The sequence below is a fragment of the Bactrocera neohumeralis genome, chromosome 2 (assembly GCF_024586455.1).
Source record: "Bactrocera neohumeralis isolate Rockhampton chromosome 2, APGP_CSIRO_Bneo_wtdbg2-racon-allhic-juicebox.fasta_v2, whole genome shotgun sequence".
Taxonomy (NCBI): domain Eukaryota; kingdom Metazoa; phylum Arthropoda; class Insecta; order Diptera; family Tephritidae; genus Bactrocera; species Bactrocera neohumeralis.
Window position 1 is genome coordinate 65,263,998 of NC_065919.1, and position 21,466 is coordinate 65,285,463.

At 38.0% G+C, this 21,466-nt stretch overlaps 1 protein-coding gene across 1 annotated transcript in view; it reads left to right on the top strand.

Moving 5' to 3' along the window:
• LOC126762535 (sodium channel protein Nach) overlaps nucleotides 1-252 on the top strand; it is a 63,658-nt gene extending 63,406 nt beyond the window's left edge. The window contains exon 12 of the mRNA XM_050479395.1: nucleotides 119-252. Coding sequence (XP_050335352.1) covers nucleotides 119-252 — 134 coding nt within the window. The remainder of the gene's footprint in view (nucleotides 1-118) is intronic.
• Nucleotides 253-21,466: the final 21,214 nt, after the last annotated feature.

Here is a 21,466-nt window from a genome sequence, read left to right on the forward strand (position 1 = left end):
TGATACATGAAGCCAGGCTATAGATCCCATTTACTATAGACTTTACTATCATCTTATATCCATAGAGTGCACCATGGGCGTTTCTCGCTATCTCCTCCACATTGAGTTTCCATGAAAGTTTGCTATTCTAAATTACTCTCCGGCATTGGCATGAGAGGGAGTTTGGGACAATATCCAATCACAGAAAATGATACTACAGTGAATGAGGAACTGTACGAAGGCAAAGATAAGGAGCTGATTAATAACTTATAGATTGGACTTTTCGAAATGAACCTTTAATTTTTTATAAAACAATCTGCACATATTATCGTGTATTAGTCTTCTTGGTTCCATGATTAATTTGTTTAAATTGTAATGTTGCTATGTTTAGATTGACCGAATTTAATCGCATCACATGTTAGCTTATAGAAATTATGAAAAATGTTCCCGAAACGAACTGCATATATGCGATATATTATAATCGGACTTATGACAACAGAGTGACTATGTTGACAACACTTCTTCGAACGAGGACGCTCTGTTACAATTCCTCGAATACTTTTATTTCAGCACTTTGTAAACCTTCATGAGAGTGTGTGGATATGTACATGTGTGATATGATCACATATGCATAAATGTTGCAGTGGCAGACAATTGAATTGCAGTTGCAATTATACTCATAAAACCCACAAGATCCTATTAAAGGGGCGAAGAAAACACAAAAACGAAGTAAAATGTAATAAGAGAGAGAAATGTGAAAAATTGTGTGAAATAAAAGCAGCATCGTGAGAGATTGCCGTTGAACTTTCGCTGCACCAACAAATGGGGGGCGATCATCAATTTGTTGCATACACATTGCCGTGCCGTAATCATCGTCTTGATGTTGCAACATTTGTTGCCTCTACACGCTATTGTGGGAGTTGGGAGGTTGGTCTGCGAGTTGTCAAGATTATAACGGCATTATTACAACAATGATGCGAGCGGCGAATGAGTAAAAGTGGAATTTCACTGCACACGTAATTGCTGGGTTTTTTCAAGTCGTTGTCGGCGGACTTTCTTTTGTGGCATCTTCGAATGCTGCTGAAGTGGCGTAAAGTTTCGTGCATTCTCAGTGAAGCGAAAGGGCATATTGTGTCTGGTCGGCTCATAAATTGCATGTGGCATGTGGTAGTCAGTTGTCGCAAGTTCATAATTTACTATCAACGTTCGACTGATTATCATTGCCTCTCATTGCTGTTGCACTTTATTTAATTTATTTTTGTGCGCGTGGCATATCATTGTGCTGGAACATCAGCAATTAAGTTGCTTTTTGTGCTAACTTACATATATGTAAGAATCTATCATTTTACGGTTGTGGTCATCAAAATGAAGTCACAATAATATTTAATAGCGAACATTTTCTTACTTGGACAACTTTCATTTCACATGGTGGATATCGTTGCCTTTGATTTTTCCCCAAAGCCATGATTGCCATAAAATTTAGCCCTTCAAGGAACACAAACGACAATCATCATTCTGAGTTCATGGTTTTCATTGTCATTTTACGACGTGCCCAAAGTGCTGAAGTGCATTGCTATAAATGGAATAAAAAACTCTATGCAAAAAATTCGGCTTGTTTAGGACACACTCATTATCTTGGCAAGTAGGTAGGAAGAGTGGATGTCTGACGACACACTTAAGCCTTTAGGAAGCACATTGTGAAACCACCGGGACTGAAATTCCCTCACTCTATAATGTCCTCTCTAAAACACAGAGTGCTTCTGATGAAGTTCGCTAATACAAACAGTTTTATCTGTGCTACCTTCGAAGCATGTTCAAGAAAGCGTCGACCGAAAGTTGCGATTTTTTCCTTACAAAGCGCTGCATTCGGATAGAGCATGTTTTATAGTCTCCTTTTTTCTACCTTCTGACATATTCAACAATAGTCATTGGCTGGTGTACTAAGGCTGCTAGCATGTCTACCAATTATACAGTGACCTGTTAGTACTTCTACCAGAGTTTCTGTATCATTTCTTTTGGATTTAAATAGTCGGCATGTGCGGCCCATATTCCATTCATGCCAAATTTGCCTGTTTGTTGAGCAAGTTGACTCCACCGAAACTCAGCTATGTTTATAACATGATTGTTGGTTAAATATCTACAAATAGCTAGAGGCATATACTACCATAAGTCCGTTCTTTTTCGGATTCTAGTAGTAGGGGAGTGACTGCTCTGGCTAGTTCATCTGCTCCATAGTTACTAGCAATATCACTATGTCTCGGAACACATTGAAACAGGATGTTAGATCCACAAAGGTGTTCTTTCACTATCTTCTATGAAATCTTTACAGGCTTTGATAATTTTAAAGCCGCTTGCCTTCTGTATACATACATAAATATATTTCTTGTTGTGAGCACACTTTTTGTCAGCCCAAGAAGACTTTTTTTTAATTTCTGTGATACCCGCATTTAAGTTAAGTCCGCGCTATACAGCCCATCGATTTATTATTTGTATAAAATTAGCGAGGGTATTTGGGTATTTACCTCTTGATTGAGATCATGTGTACCTTTTTTGGACTATTTTTTGGACTGTTCAGCACATCGTACCATTCCCCAAAAAAATTTAGGTGGGTAGACTTATAATTTGTTTTATTTAAGATCTTCGTTTATCACCTCACACGGTTACTAAGCCTCAATGTTAACTTATTTAATCATCCATTTTCTTGCTGGTTCCCAATTTCATTTTGTCCACTGTAGTCTGATTCTTTGTGTAATTGCACAAACGCCATTGACTTGCTACAAATACAATGCCATATGCTCGACGGAGATCTTATTAATAAAATCTTAAAGCAATTGATGGTATGCAACAAAAGCATTTTCAGTAATTGAATGTCCACAAAAAGTAAAATATATGCGTTTTATCTCGAGACTGAGTGCCGTTTTTCTTCTGTACTCTCTCGTAGGGGCTTTGAATGTCATTTCACATTATACTGTCTTCACAGTCCTTGCGCTGCCACATTGTACATCATTATGCGCTTGATTTGTTATGAAAATATTTTCTCTTTGTAATTGCAGACTGACTGACATTGACTGACATTGACCGCAATTAACTGCATTACATTCTATATTCTGGCTCTCTAGAAAAGATAGAAAATATGATTTTTAAATTATTTTCAATAAAATCAAATAGTCTTAGTTATAGCGCAAAGTTATTCGAATTAAATAAAAAAAAAATGTCTGTAAAATATATTGAATCATTACTAGGCTACAAATCCATTCTCTTAAATATGGCGATGCTTCTGCAAAGCTCGATTTAAATAAGATTTATTACGACACTTTTGGAAAAACGATAGAAACATGATCCTGAAGCAAGCAAAATATGTCCGTCTGTCTGTTCGTCCATTTGTATATACATATATGTATTAGTCCCTCAGTTTTTGAGATATCGAACCGTCCTTTACTCACCATGAAGCTGCTCATTTGTCGAAATGCCAGATATCGAATAAATATAGTATGTAGCTACCATAGAAACTGAACAGCCGGAAGGAAGTGCTTGTATGGAAACCTTTTTCATTTGATCAAATATTTTCATGAAATTTTGCATTGGTTATTGCCTGAGGCAAATATTCCATGTACGAAGACATTATTTAGATCGAATACTTATAGCATACAGCAGTCATACAAACTGACCGATCAAAATCAAGTTCATGTTGTGAATAATTTGTATTTGTGAAAGGGATTATATCTTATGATCAACCGAAATAACAAAATATCGACCAAACGAGCGCCATTACGCCGTTTGCACTCTCCACCTGTTTGCGTCAATTTCGTTGACCCTGTGCAGCATTTAGGTTATAGTGCGCTGAATGTTGTCTTTGAGCTACCAGAGCATTGCTGGTTGATTGGCGTAAAATTTTGATTTAACCTCGCTGGGTAAGTAGTCTAAAGGCGTTCAAACGCATGATCTTGGCGGCCATTTGACCATTAATGTTATACTTTGCTCGCAAGTAGTTGTCTATGTTTGGACGTGAAGGATGATATGGCCACCGTCTTATTAGAAATAGAGATCCGCTTTGATTTCATTAAATTCTGGAAAAAGTGTATCAACTTCATATTATAACGCTCCGAGGAATTGATTTAACCCAATAGCGACATTATTGTTTGTTCAAGAAGCCATCAAGCCAGAAACATACCTCATACGAGTAGACAATTTTTTGTTGAAAATTGTCATTGGCCTCCATCATTTCCAACGGCCAATCGACGGACTGATGGCGAATGTGAAACTTGACATGTTGGAATGAGAACTTTACTGAACACACTGAAAAAATTTGTCGCAAATCCGTAAACAAATATGGCCGCCGCGAGGTGTCAAAATCACGACAGCCCTATTGATAAACTTAGTTTAAAATTTTTTGCAGTAAATTATTTATTTAAAACATCTATAGAAAAGGTGATTGAAAGAGGCCTTTATCATAGAGCGAAGGTTATATATTTTATAATCTTGATTTTTCACAATGACAGAGTTTGGATTAGAATATTGTATGTATGCCTCAATGTGAACACGGTGGGTCTGCCTTACTTATAATATATGTACATACAGTGCTATATGTAGAACATTTTTATTAACTAATTTAAAATAATTATTTGAGCTATTATTTTAGATAATGGTAAATACTAAGTAAGTAAGTAAGTAAATTACTGTCAAATTATTGTAATGTACTATTAGGAACTCTGAAGCTATTACAGTAACTCTTTTGAATTTCTATGCAGTTTGCTATAGACTTTTAACAGTAAAGTTTCACTACGCGCTAACACAACAAAATCCTTCGACATGGTGAGACGTTGGCAAGAAACGATTTTGTTAATTATTTTGGCACTACTTTATTCGAAACCAGTGGAGGCAGCAATCTCTACGGATGTTATACAACAGACACAATTCTATAAGGATTTCATAGAGAAAATATATACTGAAGAGAAGTTTGAGAACTGTTTGATTTTCGGAGAACTACGTAAGAGTGAAACTCTAAACTTGTTGCTGCAAGTTGTCGTCGAAAATTTCACGAAGCCGATAATATTACAGAATTCAAATAAGTCTTATCAAATTGGAAATTTGTTCAATCGTAAAATACTCGTCATCGCTCGATTAGAGTGTCTTCAAGATGAACTGTCGATGCTCGCTTATGCGCTTAATCGTATGCGACAGAAACGTATAATACTCATCGGCACTGAGTCCGACCTGATGTCGAAGCACGATCAGCACTTACCGCAGCTTTTCCGATTATGCGAAGCAGAAAAAATGTTAAACGTTGTTGCCATACTTGCTGATTTTCCGCAGACGAAAACTTTTTACAGTTATACGATTTTTCCCACATTTCAATTGGAAGAAAAAACGCTTGGTACTGCTGGTGTAGAGGTGTTTCCGCGACGTTTGAAGAATCTGCGTGGCTACGGCATACGAACAATGCCCGATCAGATCTTCCCGTTCTCATATGCTTACGAGCTGGATGGACGTATACAAGTGGGAGGATATTTACAGAAGTTTTTGAAAACCTTTGCCACAAGCATAAATGCAACACTATTCTATCCATTCACGATAAAGTTAAAAAATTACGATCCACTAATGGTGGCGAATATGACACATGACAATGTGATCGATATACCCGTTTCTAACTTATATTTGCTTACAATGCAGGATTTTGATAGGTCGTCGATGCCTATTGGCGTTAGCAGTATTTGTATCGTAACACCAATTAAGTGGTACCACACCCTACAGAATTTTTACGAGATGTACTTAAATTACATATATTTACCAATTTATTTAGTCGCGGTCGGTTTTCTTACAATCACCTTGCGCTATTGCTGTCAACGTTTGCTATGCAAGCTAGATGGTAGACCTTGTCATCTGAACTTTTGGTGGGCGTTCACCAAACCAAATTACTACACCAGCCATTTTGAGTTAGAAAATCGACCTAAATTGCCACGTTTGGTAACAGTGCGAGTTGTAGTTTTTATCTCCATGATATGGGCTTTATGTATTCCCACCCATTTTACGGCTAATCTTAATTCATTTTTGACTAAGCCAGTTCTAGCACCGAATCCTAAAACCTGGGATGACTTAAATAGACTTGGTTATAAAGTTTTATTTAGTGCGGACTTTTTCCAAAAAACATTACAACTTTGTGACGACTTTTGCACAAATACTGAGAGATCTTGGGCATTCGTAGATACTATGGAGGAGCTTCAACGTGAGTACTATAAAATGAATATCAGCTATGCGTATCCTGCTGATGAAATTTCCTGGCACTTTATCAAAATGAAAATGCGTTCGTTGAAACAGCCCACATTTCATTTAACTGATATGTGCTTGAAAAGACACATATTTTCTAGCATACACTTGCCGGAAAACTCAATTTTCAAAGAAGATTTAAACTTATTCTTAACCAGATGTGCGGATCATGGCCTATACAAAATTTGGGTTGATTCAACGTTTATCGAAACAGAGAGGTTTAAGATTCAGGGTACACTTCCCGATACTGTGCAGTTGGAACGACCGCTCGATATGGCTTACATGTCATCAGTGTGGAAAATGTTGGCAGTGCTTTGGATCATGAGTATTTTGATATTTGCATGTGAAGTTGTTATTGCACGTTGCCAGAGAACAAGTCAAAGTAATAATGTTTCAATTTAAGGTCTAATAAATAGTTAAATGTGTTTTGTGAAAGTGTATTATTTTCTTAAATAGGTTACATTTTTACGGTTGCTCCAATTGTGGAAATATTGCTATTTTGTTTTCATAAAATTCTACAAATCGTGAATGGAATGGTTGTTGTATAGACATGTGCAGTACTTTAAAAAAGTATCTTTTTATTAGTTTAAGTCTAGGTGAGAGCATGAAAGACATAAGCCCCGAAATCATCTCTGATAAATATTATAAACTAATTCCAATGCCTGATATGGGTTGTTGAGTTTGAAGGTTTGTTTTGGTGCTGTTGCTTAACGAAGATTTACGAGTATTTATGTTGGTTGTCATATATAATCTCATTTAAGTATCTTAAAATTTGGACTCATCTAAAGATCTTAAAAAACCTTATAGACCTTAGATCAAGAGACAGTCACGTAAAAGGTGGAAAGTTGTCTCTGGTTTACGTTGTGGTAAAACAAAAACACCGGGATTGTAATTGAATTCCCCGGGTAAGTGATATTTCAAAGAAATATACTTTGTTAAGTTGGTAGGACTGTCCTTAATTACTATGACAAATTTTTTGTTCTAAGCAATCCGCTTATCAAGTTTCATCAAGATATCTCAAGTTACAGGTTGCACGGACGGACAGCCAGATAGTCACCCGGATTTCAATCTTTCTCGTCATCCTGATCATTCATATATATAACTCTGTATCTATCTGGTTTAATTTTAGGTGATACGTATAACCGTTAGGTGAATGAAACTATAATACTCTGTAGCAACCGGTTGCATGAGTACAAAAACTCAATGAATACCATCGATAAGAAACCGTATTCACCAGATATGAGTCGGTGTGATTTTTCTTCTTCTCCAAACTGAAGTTGACGCTCCGTGGAACCCATTTTCTGTCGATCGAAGAGATAAAACCGAATTCGCTGAAAGAGCTGAAGGCCATCCCAAAAAGTGCTTATGAAAAGTGTTTCGAGGACTGGAAAAATCGTTGGCATAGGTGTTCTACATCTGGTGGGGATTACTTTGAAGGTGGCAAAATAAATATTGATGAATAATTGAATATTTTATTTACACTGTCCTTGTAATTTTTTGTCACAATTTAATCCGTTTCAGAGATTTTGAATACTATTCTTGATATTTATAGAGCGAGAAGTCCACTGAGTATTCTGTGAACCCTCACATTATAATCGGTGTTATTTATATGTGTAGTTTTCAATGACTCAATACTTTGTTCGTAGTTGACAGCTGTTATCATATATACATACATATGTATATTTAGTTTGGTTTGCTACTTCATAATAAACAGACTTATTCCGAAACAACGCTTGCCCACTGTCAAAGTTATTACTAAACTAATGGCTTGATTCGCTACACACATCACGCGCTGTCTTCAATATTTGGTCGAAATAATCGCTCTGCAGAGTCGAGAATTCGAGGATGGATCGGTTTTGCATCACGTCTACTCTACTGGTTAATGCTGCTGTGGAGTTAATCCATCACCGCGCGCTCATCTGCTTGATGGAAGAATTTGCGGAAGGAGCTTGGTTAGCGGGTCTACAAAATCAAAACCTTGCAATGATTGAAGCAGAACGTCAATAAAGCGCGTCAAACGTTCGGTTAATGGACCCAAATTTCCGAATTTCACAAGCAAATTTTGTTCACCGATGAAGCACTTTTGGTTGAATGGGTGTGTTAATAAAAATAACACATTGATATTGATATCATTGGCCTTAACACTAGCGCCGTTAGTTTTGGTTTTCCAGACTGGATAAGGAAACGAAGCAAATGGGTCTGGTAGTGAACAAGGGAAATATCTCCCGTCTTCAATCAAACAGTCGTCGCAATCGCGGCTTGGCTCCCACGTCACTGTTGACAGTCATAACTTCGGAGTCCTAGATAATTTTGTTTATCTTGGAACCGGTATTAACCCCAAAGCAATGTCAGCCTCGAAATCGAACGCAGAATAACTCTTGCCAATACGTGCTACATCGGACTGTGTAGGCAAATGAGTAGTAAAGTCTTCTCTCGACGAACAAAGACCAAACTCTATAAGTCACTCATAATTCCCGTCCTGCTGTATGGTGCAGAGTCTTGGACGATGTCAACAACGGATGAGTCGACGTTGCGAGTTTTCGATAGAAGGGTTCTGTGGAAGATTTATGGTCCTTTGCGCATTGGCAACGGCGAATATTGCATTCAATGGAACGATGAGCTGTATAAGTTATACGACGGCATTGACTTAGTTCTGTGCATGAAGAGACAGCGGCTACGCTAGCAAGGACATGAGGTCCGTATGGATGAAAACACTACAGCTCAGAAAGTATTCAACGCAATACCCATAGAAATAGAGGAAGATGTCTACTCCCTTGGAGAGATCACGTGGAGAAGGACCTGACTCCACTTGGTATCTCGAATTGGCGAAAAGAAGAAAGTACTGGCGCTGTTGTAAACTCGGCTATAACCGCAATGATATGCAAAATTTTAGAGCTCTCATTGGTTTTGGGTGTTATAGTATTGTATGGGTTACCCGTGTATTGACTAACACACCACCACCGTCCTTGCCTTGCAATATACTCACACTAGAGTAACTGCAAATACTGTCGAAGTTTTGATAGTGGAGTGGTGGAATGAAACGACAAGGTCATAACGATGTGGCTGTCGATATACTCAGAGGTTTTCAATGTAAGTTACAACACTTTTTTGGCATGTAATGTGCCGTAGTGTCCTATGGGACCCCTGTCATTTTTGTAAGTAACTTATATTCTATGCTTCTATGTCGCTTCACTCCTTTTTTATTATACTCCAAGAGTATAAATATTTGATTAAGCCATGTAATAACTGGGTAAATTATTCTAAATTTTTACAAAGTGCAATACAAAATATATTAAACATAAATTGACAAAATGCAGCTGAACTTGGGTATAAATGGTTAGCAACTTGGGACTGATTACAGTAGTAAAGACTGAACTCGCGTGAACACAACAAATTTTGTCGCTATGTGGGGAGCTTGGCAGAAAACGGTTTTGGTAACTATTTTCGAAATACTTTGTTCGAAATCAGTGAAAACTGCAGATGTTTTGGAAACTATTCCGGAAGTACAATTATACCAAAATTTTCTTGCAAAAATATATGCCGAAGAGAAGTTTGAAAGCTGTTTGATTTACGGAGAAGTACGAAGGAGTGAAACACTGGTATTGCTGTTACGCATCACCGTCGAAGACTTCAAACAACCCATCATTTTGCAATCCAAACATTCCTCTTATCAAATTGCAGACATCTTCAATAGAAAAATACTCGTCATCGCTCAGTTAGAGAGCTTTGATGTGGAACTACTCGTGCTTTCTGATATACTCGATCTCGTGCGACAGATACGTATAATTCTCATCGACGCCGAGATCGGCACTAAGTCAAATACTGAGCAGCATTTAAGGCGAATTTTCCGATTATGCGAAGCAGAAAAAATGCTTAACATTGTTGTAATTTTTGCGGATTTTCCACACACGAAAATATTTTATAGTTATACAATTTTTCCCGCATTTGAATTGGAGGAGAAATCGTTTAGTGTCGGTGGTGTAGAGGTGTTTCCGCGACGTTTGAAGAATCTGCGTGGTTATGGCATACGCACAATTCCCGATCAGATCTTTCCGTTCTCCTTTGCTTACGAGCTGGATGGACATATACAAGTAGCAGGATATTTACAAAAGCTCCTCGAGGCTTTTGCAAAAAGTGTTAATGGTTCGTTGGCCTATCCCAAGCCTTTAGTTTTAGATAACATGTACTTTCCAGCCTCTCTACTCAATATGACGCGCAGCAATGAGATGGATATACCAATGGCTCGCATGTATTTACAAGTTTCGAAAACTTTCCGCACGGCCTCCAAGCCTTTTAGTATTAGCGGACTTTGTGTCATTGCACCAATTAAGTGGTACTACACATTCCAGGATTTCTATAACATGTATTCAATTCGAATATACATTGCTTTAACTTCGCTTGGTGTTCTGACTATTTACACTTTGTTTTATTGGTGTTGTCGTCTGCAATGTTTACGTGCTGGAAGACCTTGTTATCAAAATTTGTTTCTGGCGATTACTGAACCGAGCGCTATGTCGCTTTACGTTGGAACAGGTCACCCCACACACCTGAATCGTTTATGGACTTTATGCATATTGATTTTCTTGTCCATGGTATGGACTCTATGCGTTCACACACAATTCTCGGCAAATCTCAATACCTTCATTACTGAGCCGGCAATGATGCCGAATCCAAGCCAATGGGAGGACTTGAATAAAAATGGTCACAAAATATTAATCAGCGCTTACAACTATCAATACATTGCTCAATGGTGTGGTGAATTGTGCGAAAATTTAGAAAAATATTTGGTTTTGGTAGAGACACAAGAGCAATCTCGTCGGGAAATGCAAAAATTGAATACTAGCTATGCTTATCTTGTGGATCTATTTACATGGCAGTTTATGCAGTTGAGAATGAAACCACTGAAGAAGCCCATATTCCGTTTAACCGATATGTGTGTTCGCAAGGAAATCGTCTACTGTCTACCATTGCAGCCGAACTCAATTTTCAAGGACGCTTTAAATTTGTTTCTTACGAGAGTCGTCGATCATGGTTTAAGACTGTTTTGGGTTGATGCTGCGTATTTGGAAGCGATAAGCTCGGGTAAAATGCATAACATAACATATACCGATACAGAGCTGCGACCGCTCGATATGCAGTACATGTCGTTCGCTTGGCCCATGTTCGGTTATGCTTGGACTTTAGCTATATTTATATTCGTATGTGAAGTGATTGTTGGATGGAGACAACAATTGATGTAATAAGTATTAAAGCAAATAATCATAAATATATTTGTTTTTATAGTCAAAATGGCAAATTTATATTATTTTCGTTAAAATATTCATTTTTATATATTTAGAATATTTGTTTTCTTAACAATTCATTGCTTTGCATAAAGCTTGTCTACTTTCGATAAGACCTTATATGCGATATTAAGAAGGCTTATCTCATGGTCGTCGATTGAGGGATTGAGTTCGCCATATCCAAATGTAATACTTTCACTGCCGTTCAGTAGACTCGATAACTTCAGTATGCTCCGAACATCAGCCAATGGATCACCACTTTGAGTCCTACAAGAGTACATATGCTCTCTTTCTTTATTTGTCTCTATACAAGTATGTATGCGTCTCGCTTCCCTCTTCAACTCGCGGTATCTACATATCCCATCCTGCACATATGGTCGATCCGAACATTTTGAGACTGTATCTCCACTGCGACACGACAGTTCTTATCGAGTCGATGTTACCTCCTCGGAGCGTTAGCGCGTTAAGGACATTGGAGACCTGTCGTTCCTCCATCACAACATTATCGATCTGGCTTTGAATTTTTTGATCCGGAGACAACCAAGTAGCTTCAACAATTTTTTTTGTGCTGGTATCTAGTACTACTGACAACCATGTTTCGGTCCCCTGCGAATTCGATCAGCCTCAACCCATTTGTAAAGGTTTCGCCATGGAGGCTGAATTTTCCGATTGTTGTACCAAGGCAGCTTTGGCGTTGGCGCAGGCAGTCGTCATAAGCGCGCTCCAAGCGCTCATAAAAGGCATTTATGTTAAAAAATTTTGCTCTGATGCAGATTTTGGCTAGATGCTCATTCACCGCTGCGAATGCCAGGACTCGACGAATGAGTCAGTGGGCTGTAGTAAATGTTGCAAGGACCTACCAGTCTTCGTGGTGATGTCAACAAGGTGATGTCAGCCTTTACTTTTACGAGGACATAAATCAGTATTCCGACACCTTCCCAATTTAACGACCGGACATTCCAGGTGCATGCTCTTTAACCATGGTCATCATCAAAACTGGTGTCTTTCATCCGAGGCTGTAAATTTTTATTTTTTATTGGAAACCCAGCAAACCACCTAGCTAGGTGAGTAGTAAAAAGATTTATCCATATTTATATAGGGAGCCGCTTGTTTTAAGACCGACGTCCGCTCGCTACTCTGGTGAACAGAGACTGCAATTAGACTTCAGCAAACCACTAAACAGAATACATCGGAGTGTCTTCCTCTCTTTTAGCCGTGACCTCAGACTCCACACGGGTTGCCTACCGCATCTCACACAAGGGTTACTCACATTTCCAGGGTGGGCGGCGGTTACGCAAGAGTAGGAATTCGGTATAGTCTTACGACTATAACTGCTTACCCAGAAGCATGACTATAGCCCATTACACCCCAATAAAAGACTCAAAGATGGTAAAAAATTGTTTGTAAACGAGTTTGTAAAACGAAAGAACTACGAACCAAGGAATGTATGATATTTGCGTGGTATATTTCGTTAATTGAACTTAATTAGTTTGCCTCCAAGGTAGCAATATGCATCAGTTCTAAAAGAAAGCTTTGAAAATTGTACAACAGGAAAGAAGAGGGTAGTGAAAGACGCAGTCTGGTGCAACAAAAACCTTGTTGCATGTAACCTTAACTGCGGCGATCATTTAGTGAAAGGCTAAGGAAAAGCAGACAACAGGCTACAAGCATCGGGCGTCAGAAGACTAAGGCGAGGCTGAATTGATTTGTAGCGCACAAAAGTCGGAAACAAAAGCCCACAACAACATAGAACACACAACGACAACAACAACAGACACGTAAATAAAACAATCACTATAATAACCTAGAAAATTACGTTCATGGGCAGCGGGCAGCACTTCAGCCGAAATGACTAGCAGTGGGTGCGCATGCGCAAAAACGCTTACGATTACAGTGGTCAACAGCTGCGCTACAACGGTCCGTGGTGCATCTACGCCACTCTCTCGTAGTTTAGTTTTTGCGCGACCATGTCGAATCGTTGGCCATGCACATCCGAACATACAACCTGATATATTTTTATGACTGGAATTTAGGTTAAATTAGAGTAGATAAATTTTCGTTAATGTTCGGAATTTTATAGCCAAACGGCGCGACGAACTGCGCTTGGCCCGTGAGCGGTGTTAGAAGTGTGCTACGTACACACATACATCCACAGACGTAGAAATGTGTTCGGAGTGCTTAGATTTAGTTTGGTATCTTTAGTTTGGCGTGTGCGAAGTCTCAAATCAAGCTTGATTTGCCGCCAGCAACAATGCAATTGTATGCAGCTGGTCCAATGGACGCCGTTGTACGGTTCACCAAAGACTTGTGGCTTAAGGAGGAGGTGTATGGCGGAAGCAATTGGGTGCAGCTGGGTGCAATAAAAACCGAAATTTCATTGATTTGTTCCGAGAAGTTGGAATTTTATACGTTTGGACGGTTAATTTTCGTTTTTTTTTGTTTCGCTTTCTACTTCATTTATCATTTGAGCAAAGGACTCGCGGTCTGCTTAGATTATAAAGCTTGTATTTGGTGATTATGATGTCTACTGAGCTGTTTTTTTTTGTTCTCTTATATCAATATCTCTGTGGAAAATACTATATATGTATGTATATGTAAATCGAATATAAGTCGCTGCTGTCAGATAGAACATGCTTTACAATTTATTTTGGAAGCAAAAAAAAGTTCTCTCTTTGAAGTTTCATTAAACATGTTACTGAGTATATAAATAAATATATATAATAATATATAATATAAAAAATTTATGTTTTGACAATTGATGTACATGGGAATGTTTTCTAAGGCGATGTGCAGGCTCGAACGATACGATGTAATAGCTGTCTTCGATTCGCTAACCGTTGGAGGGTAACGAATTGAACAAACTTTATCAGATGTTCAAACAGATGTTCAACAAACAGCAAAAAAAAAAAAAAAAAAAAACAAATCGACAGATGACAGTTTGGGCTTAGTAAAAATGGTACGTTAAATGATAGATCAAAGTGTCTTTATTATTTCAAAAATAACTAAAGCTTGGCGGCCGTCAACTGTAAGGAGATTAATTGAAAAATTCAGGGGTATAGGATCAATTGGAGATTCCGAACACACTGGTCGTCCAAAAACAAGTCGTTCAAATGCCAATGTGGAAGCAGTGCGCGATAGTGTCGTTGACAATCCAAGAACCTCAATTCGGCGTCGTGGACAAGAATTGCAAATTTCAAGAAGCTCTACAGATAATAGTCATGGAAAATATCAACAAACGAGAGCATATGTGTATGGAAGGCCGTGGAGGCCATTTGACCGATATGTTATACCATAATTTACTTTATCCTTTTTACTTTATAATTCAATAAAAAAATTACAATTGAAAGACTTAAAACCGTGTTTTCTTTTTAACTTCAATCTTGCGTTAAGAAGAACTCTCGAACCTCGACCGGTATTTAAATTTGTATCTCACTGACTGTAAACTTACTACTGTGACGTAGTAGTTCGCAGCGGGGATATTTAAAAAACTGAGCCGATACAATATTAAGATCAAAGTAAGGAAAAAAAATTGGACTTAACGATTTATTCATTCCAAATAGGTATTTTGAAGAAATAGATGTTGAATGTGTGTACAAAACGTTTTTATATGTTGTTCCTGAAAAAAAAGATTTCGACTCTACGCCTGGAAGATATGGCTTGGAACTAGACATTTCCAATATTTTTACTCTCGAAGGTACATTTTTACTTGCTTTTAATTCTAAAAAAGTATAGATTCCTCTCAAAACTTCATTTCTGCGGGGTAAATCCGTAACTGAAGCTTGGGAATACAATTTTGGAAAACCAAATGAAGGTAAGTGGTGAATTAAATCAGAATTTCAATTCCTCACTATTTTCTGTTTTGAGCATTGAAAAACATTGATAGCCATATATAGAAGAGAAAAATATCGAAGTGGTCTAGGAATCTTTTCGTAAGAGTATAATCAGAACGCCTCCATCAATCTCGGTAGAGAGTTTAGTAGGACCTAGAGTTTCGGCTACATAAAGCTGTGAGTTTCAATAAGTATTAGTGTATACTTTTAAGGGAAGCTTTACAGAATTTTTTGTTGTGTGAAAACATAAGTGGATTCTATATAAAACTACATATACTGGTGAAAAAATTTAAAGAGGTACATTATCTATCTTTATCTTTTGGGTAATGCAATATATAAGTTTTGAGTTATAATAACCAGATATGCTATAATACTCCCTTGGATAAAAATTTCGAAAATATAATTTTTATTTATTGAAATTTTATATTTAGTATGCGGAATTGTTGTGAATGTTGAAAAGGGCTTACGGTGATTTAGTATTATCAAAAAAAACAAGCCTACGAGTGGTACCAGGCCTTCAAAGACGCTCGAGAGATCGTTGAAGATATGCCTCGTTATGAACGACTATCGACCTCTCAACTGATAAAAACAAAACAAGAAAAAACTTTAACTCCGGCTGCACCGAAGCCGGTTTCTTTTAGTAACTATGTGTTCAGTTTGTATGGAAGCTATATGCTATTGTAATCCGATCTGAACAATTTTTTCGAAGATTATATTATTACCTTAAGCAGAAATCCGTGTCAAATTTCGTGAAGTTACCACGTCAAATGCGACAGTTTTCCATACAAGCCCTTGATTCCGATCGTTCGGTTCGTATGGCAGCTATATGCTATAGTTAAACGATCTGAACAATTTCTTCGGACATTACATTGTTCCCTTAGAAAATAATCTATACCAACTTTCGTGAATATATCTTGTCAAATGTGAAATTTTTTCATACAAGAACTTGATGAACTTCTTGAAGAGAAAATGACGTTCGCAAAATTTCAAAACGATATCTTAAAAATTGAGGGACTAGTTCGTATATATACAGACGAACGGACGGACAGACGTACATGGCTAAATCGACTCAGCTCAATATACTGATCATTTATATATGTATACTTTATAGGGTCTCCGACGCTTCCTTCTGGGTGTTACAAACTTCGTGACAAACTTAATATACCCTGTTCAGGGTTTAAAGAAGTGAAGCATGGGTGAAAATCATCATGAAAGTGTTAGAGAGATGGCAAGAAAGGTCGACATCTCTCCCGAGTCCCTTCGACTGATTTTGGTAGATATTTTGGGTATGAAATGAGTTCTTGCTCGATTCGTACCGATTAAGCTGAATTTCTTTCAAAAAGATTATATCGGGTGATTTTTTAAGAGCTTGATAACTTTTTTAAAAAAAAAAACGCATAAAATTTGCCAAATCTCATCGGTTCTTTATTTGAACGTTAGATTGGTTCATGACATTTACTTTTTGAAGATAATTTCATTTAAATGTTGACCGCGGCTGCGTCTTGGGTGGTCCATTCGGAAAGTCCAATCAAGAAATTTTCAGTGAATGGGCCCTAGAAAAGTTGGCAGAAAATCCGCTTTTTTATCGACAAATTTTGTTCAGCGATGAGGCTCATTTCTGGTTGAATGGCTACGTAAATAAGCAAAATTGCCGCATTTGGGGTGAAGAGCAACCAGAAGCCGTTCAAGAACTGCCCATGCATCCCGAAAAATGCACTGTTTGGTGTGGTTTGTACGCTGGTGGAATCATTGGACCGTATTTTTTCAAAGATGCTGTTGGACGCAACGTTACGGTGAATGGCGACCGCTATCGTTCGATGCTAACAAACTTTTTGTTGCCAAAAATGGAAGAACTGAACTTGGTTGACATGTGGTTTCAACAAGATGGCGCTACATGCCACACAGCTCGCGATTCTATGGCCATTTTGAGGGAAAACTTGAGAAAATTCATCTCAAGAAATGGACCCGTAAGTTGGCCACCAAGATCATGCGATTTAACGCCTTTAGACTATTTTTTGTGGGGCTACGTCAAGTCTAAAGTCTACAGAAATAAGCCAGCAACTATTCCAGCTTTGGAAGACAACATTTCCGAAGAAATACGGGCTATTCCGGCCGAAATGCTCGAAAAACCTGGACCACCTAAGACGCAGCCGCGGTCAACATTTAAATGAAATTATCTTCAAAAAGTAAATGTCATGAACCAATCTAACGTTTCAAATAAAGAACCGATGAGATTTTGCAAATTTTATGCGTTTTTTTTTTTTAAAAAGTTATCAAGCTCTTAAAAAATCACCCGATAGTAAACAGATCCCATATTCATGGAGAGCATTGTAACTGCCGATGTGACATGGGTTCATGAGTTTGACATGAAAACAAATCAACAATAATCAGAATGTAAGGGAAAAAACGAGACGAATTTGTTCCGGAGAGACAGAGTTCTATTTGGCCGTATTGAGGCGTTTCGTCAGAACATCCGCCGAAAATGGCCGGAATTGTGAAAATAACAATTCATAGTTTTTGCACGATTATGAAGCAACATCGCATCGAGTCTCCATTTTGACCGAGTTTAAATCCAAAAACGCAATGGATACCATCGATCAACCACCGTATGCACCATATTTGTCACAGTTCAGTTGGTCGGAGCTGAAGGCCATCCTAAAAAGTGCTTCTGAAAAGTTTTTCGAGCACTGGATAAATCGTTGGTGTAAGAGTATTACTTGTACATATATGTAGTGGGGATTATGGACATATGTGAATCAAAATTTAACTAACCTCAATTTGAATAACTCTACAAATGTTGCTTGAAAAACACTAAACATGTTGCACTAAAGAATTAAGTGGCTGAACTCCACAACTGCGCTCTTTTGCTCCGCGTTCCACAGCTACAAATAAACGGAGACGATGGTGAACTCTCTGGCAAGTGGCGTAACTCTACACAACCGCTCTGCGCATGTGTGGTCAAAATTACCACTGAGAATATCTCTCCACGAAGTCCACACCAGTCATTCACCAGGTTGGTCGCAAGCCAAACGCCGAACTGAAGCAATCTTTTACACTAAGTTATTAACTGTGCTTTCAAGCAAAATTCCGGCTTTTGGCTCGTTGACCATACAAACATGTTGGCGCGATTTGTTGCAGCTTGTGGGTCGTATGTTGCAACACGTGTAAAGCGTCGCCGCTGTTTGTTTGGTAATGAATATGTAAACAACCGGTTTGCCTCCGACATTGTGATGCCGGTTGTTGGGTGTTATTGAATGGACAAGAAAAAAAAAAAAACAACAATAATAATAAGCATCAGCAAACATGCCATGGAACCGGTGCTTGACGCTGTAGCCGTTATTTGCCACCCTCTGATTGATTGACGATGCCAGTTGCAATTACTGTTGTTTTCTATGTGTTGTTGTAGTTGTTGTTGTGTTTGACGATTGTTTTTGCCTTTTATCTGATATTGAGCGCCCACAGCGTGAATTTATAACAGATTTAATTCTTATTTTGCATTTTCATTGTGTTCAACAAGTTAATAAATGTTTTGGACTCGATTAAAAGAGTTGTAAATGTTTAGAAATAATTGCAAATTAATTATCAGCTTGTGTTTTATGTTAATTGATCGCCGCAAGCAATATTGCTGCTGTTCAAATAAAGGCGTACATATGTAAATTGCTTATATTTTTTCTGCTGCCATTTCCTCCTAATAATAATCTACAAGATTGATTTGTTATTATAAGTGGTTATCGTTGGCATAGCGGTTACACTGAACCTAATGGAAAGTATCTATCGGAAGGTCTAGAAATGGGCGGTTACATAAGAAAAAACCAGAGTAAGGAAATCATAAAAGATGTTCCATTTCAAGCCCTACTTTTTTAAAGAAAAAATTCAGAAATTTCAAATTTAATGGGGAATATTTATTATCATTAGGAAGAACATTCTTCGGCATTTATTTTTTGAAGATTATCTCTTTCAAATGTTGGCCGTGGCTACGTCTCAGATGAGCCATCCGTTGAGTCCAACTTTCGAAGACTCGTTCGAGCATTTCAATTGGTAAACGGCGAATGAAACGCACGGCTTTACATATCCCAACATGAAAAAGTCTAACGGTGTGATATCACACGATCCTCGGTGACGTTCGGTCCTCATATGCTTAAAAAAGTTTAGATGGTGTTAAGGGAAAGAGAAGAAAACTGAACTTTGCAAGTAGTTCAGTACATTTCTTTCGCTCTACTTTAGGTCAGAAGGATACCGCAATCACACATAAGCTGGTCGTCGACCGACGCCTGCTAACCCCACGTCAGTGTTAGAACGCGAGATTACAATGGAGATTCAACGCGTACGCACTGCAATGGAGGCGGGCTACGGATGTCATTTCTCGACAGCTTATTGAGTTTGCAGTTTCCAGCGATTCCGCTTTGAGCCATATGAGTCTTGTTGCTTTTGTAATGAGGACAGACAATCCTTGACTTATTTTGAGCGCACAATTAATGAGCTCAATGCTAAAACTCTTTACAGAGGACTTCAACCATCCCTCCTAGCTTTGAGCCATCCGTAAAAAAGCTCTCTGCGTCGTTTCTCCGGCAATTTGGTGATCCAGTGGTGCAAGTTTTCAGGGATGCAATTGAAAGAGCAGAGAAATTTACCGATATCATGATTGAACCATTTCATATACCCAGTTTCAATGAGAGTTGCAGGTGCCTTCACAGCAATGCATTTGCCGGCAATGTCCACGAATGATGCCGATGAGAGCTATGAGAGCCACTTTTTGGATACGTTTAAGCGTCTTAGCCAGCGTAGCCATTTTGAGGACTGTCTAGCAAGCCACTCTTACCATTTTAAAATCTTAAATTTTTCTTTGTTGTGAGTTTTTCTTAGAAAATTCTTAGCATAAACTTACATAGACTTCATAATCATTTTTGAGTTGTGGAATTTCATTTCAGCTATATACATATATTATTCATCTAGCCTATACTCGAATTTCATGTGAATATCTTTAATGAGATCCAGCGCTTCAAAGTAATCATTACTCCATCTTAAACCGCAATCAATACATACATATGTAAATTTAATATATTTTAAATTATGTTTTCATAGAATATAGTTCAAAAACCTTCCCATATACATACATAAGTACATATGTATATATTCACCTAACCATCTAACGACTTATAGACACACTCACTCCTAAAGCAGCGACATGCCGATGACAGGAAAAGTGTCAACACTTTGTACGAGCAGACACATCCATTTGACGCGAGCGAAAAAAGTGACAGTCAGCACGTTTGACGAATTTCAAAAGACATTACATTGTCATAAATCTCAACAGAAGAGCGAGGAGTTGAGGCAAGGCAGGAAGGATGCTGCGCTGCAGACATTGTTGTTGCTGTCGACATTAAATCATGCAATCATGCTGGCGGAAGAGTGTATGCGGATTACTCGACGTGTTTGCGTATGTGAAAGCGTGTGTATGTGAGTTTACACATACATATATGTATGTATGTACATATATAATTAGAAATAAACTGGAGTGTGTTAACTTTTGGTGTGTGTTGTTTACTTTGGGTGCTAATGTTTGGCTGCACCCTTCGCAGGCGCTGATTTTATTACCACTTTGACAAATTTCCTTTCCTTTGATGGCATGTCATTGGAGTGTGTGGCTCAAGCGAGCGGCTGGAAGGTGTCGTGAAGTCGCAGTAACTCGATGTACAAGTTTGCCTGTCAACATTTTATTTAATGTGTTTACGCAAAAAACAAGACGAATTACATTAAGTAATCTTGTGATTAGGGGTGTGACTAATTCTAAAATGAATGTTTTTAAGGAAAAGCGAACAAAATTCTTAACTTTGGCGGCACCGAAGCTATAATGCTCATTTCGTATGGCATACACATTTATAAACATAATTTTTTCTAGATTTTGATAGCTCAGTTTGTATGACAGATATATGCTATAGTAGTCCGATGTCGATGGACTCGATAAATTAGCAGACGTGAGCAAAATTTCGAATCGATTTCTTGAGAATTCAGAGTGTTATAAAATTGGTGGCAAAATTAATATACTCTATTCAGGGTATACAAATATTTATCATCAGCTGCCTTATGTTGTATTATGGGAGGATTTTTTTT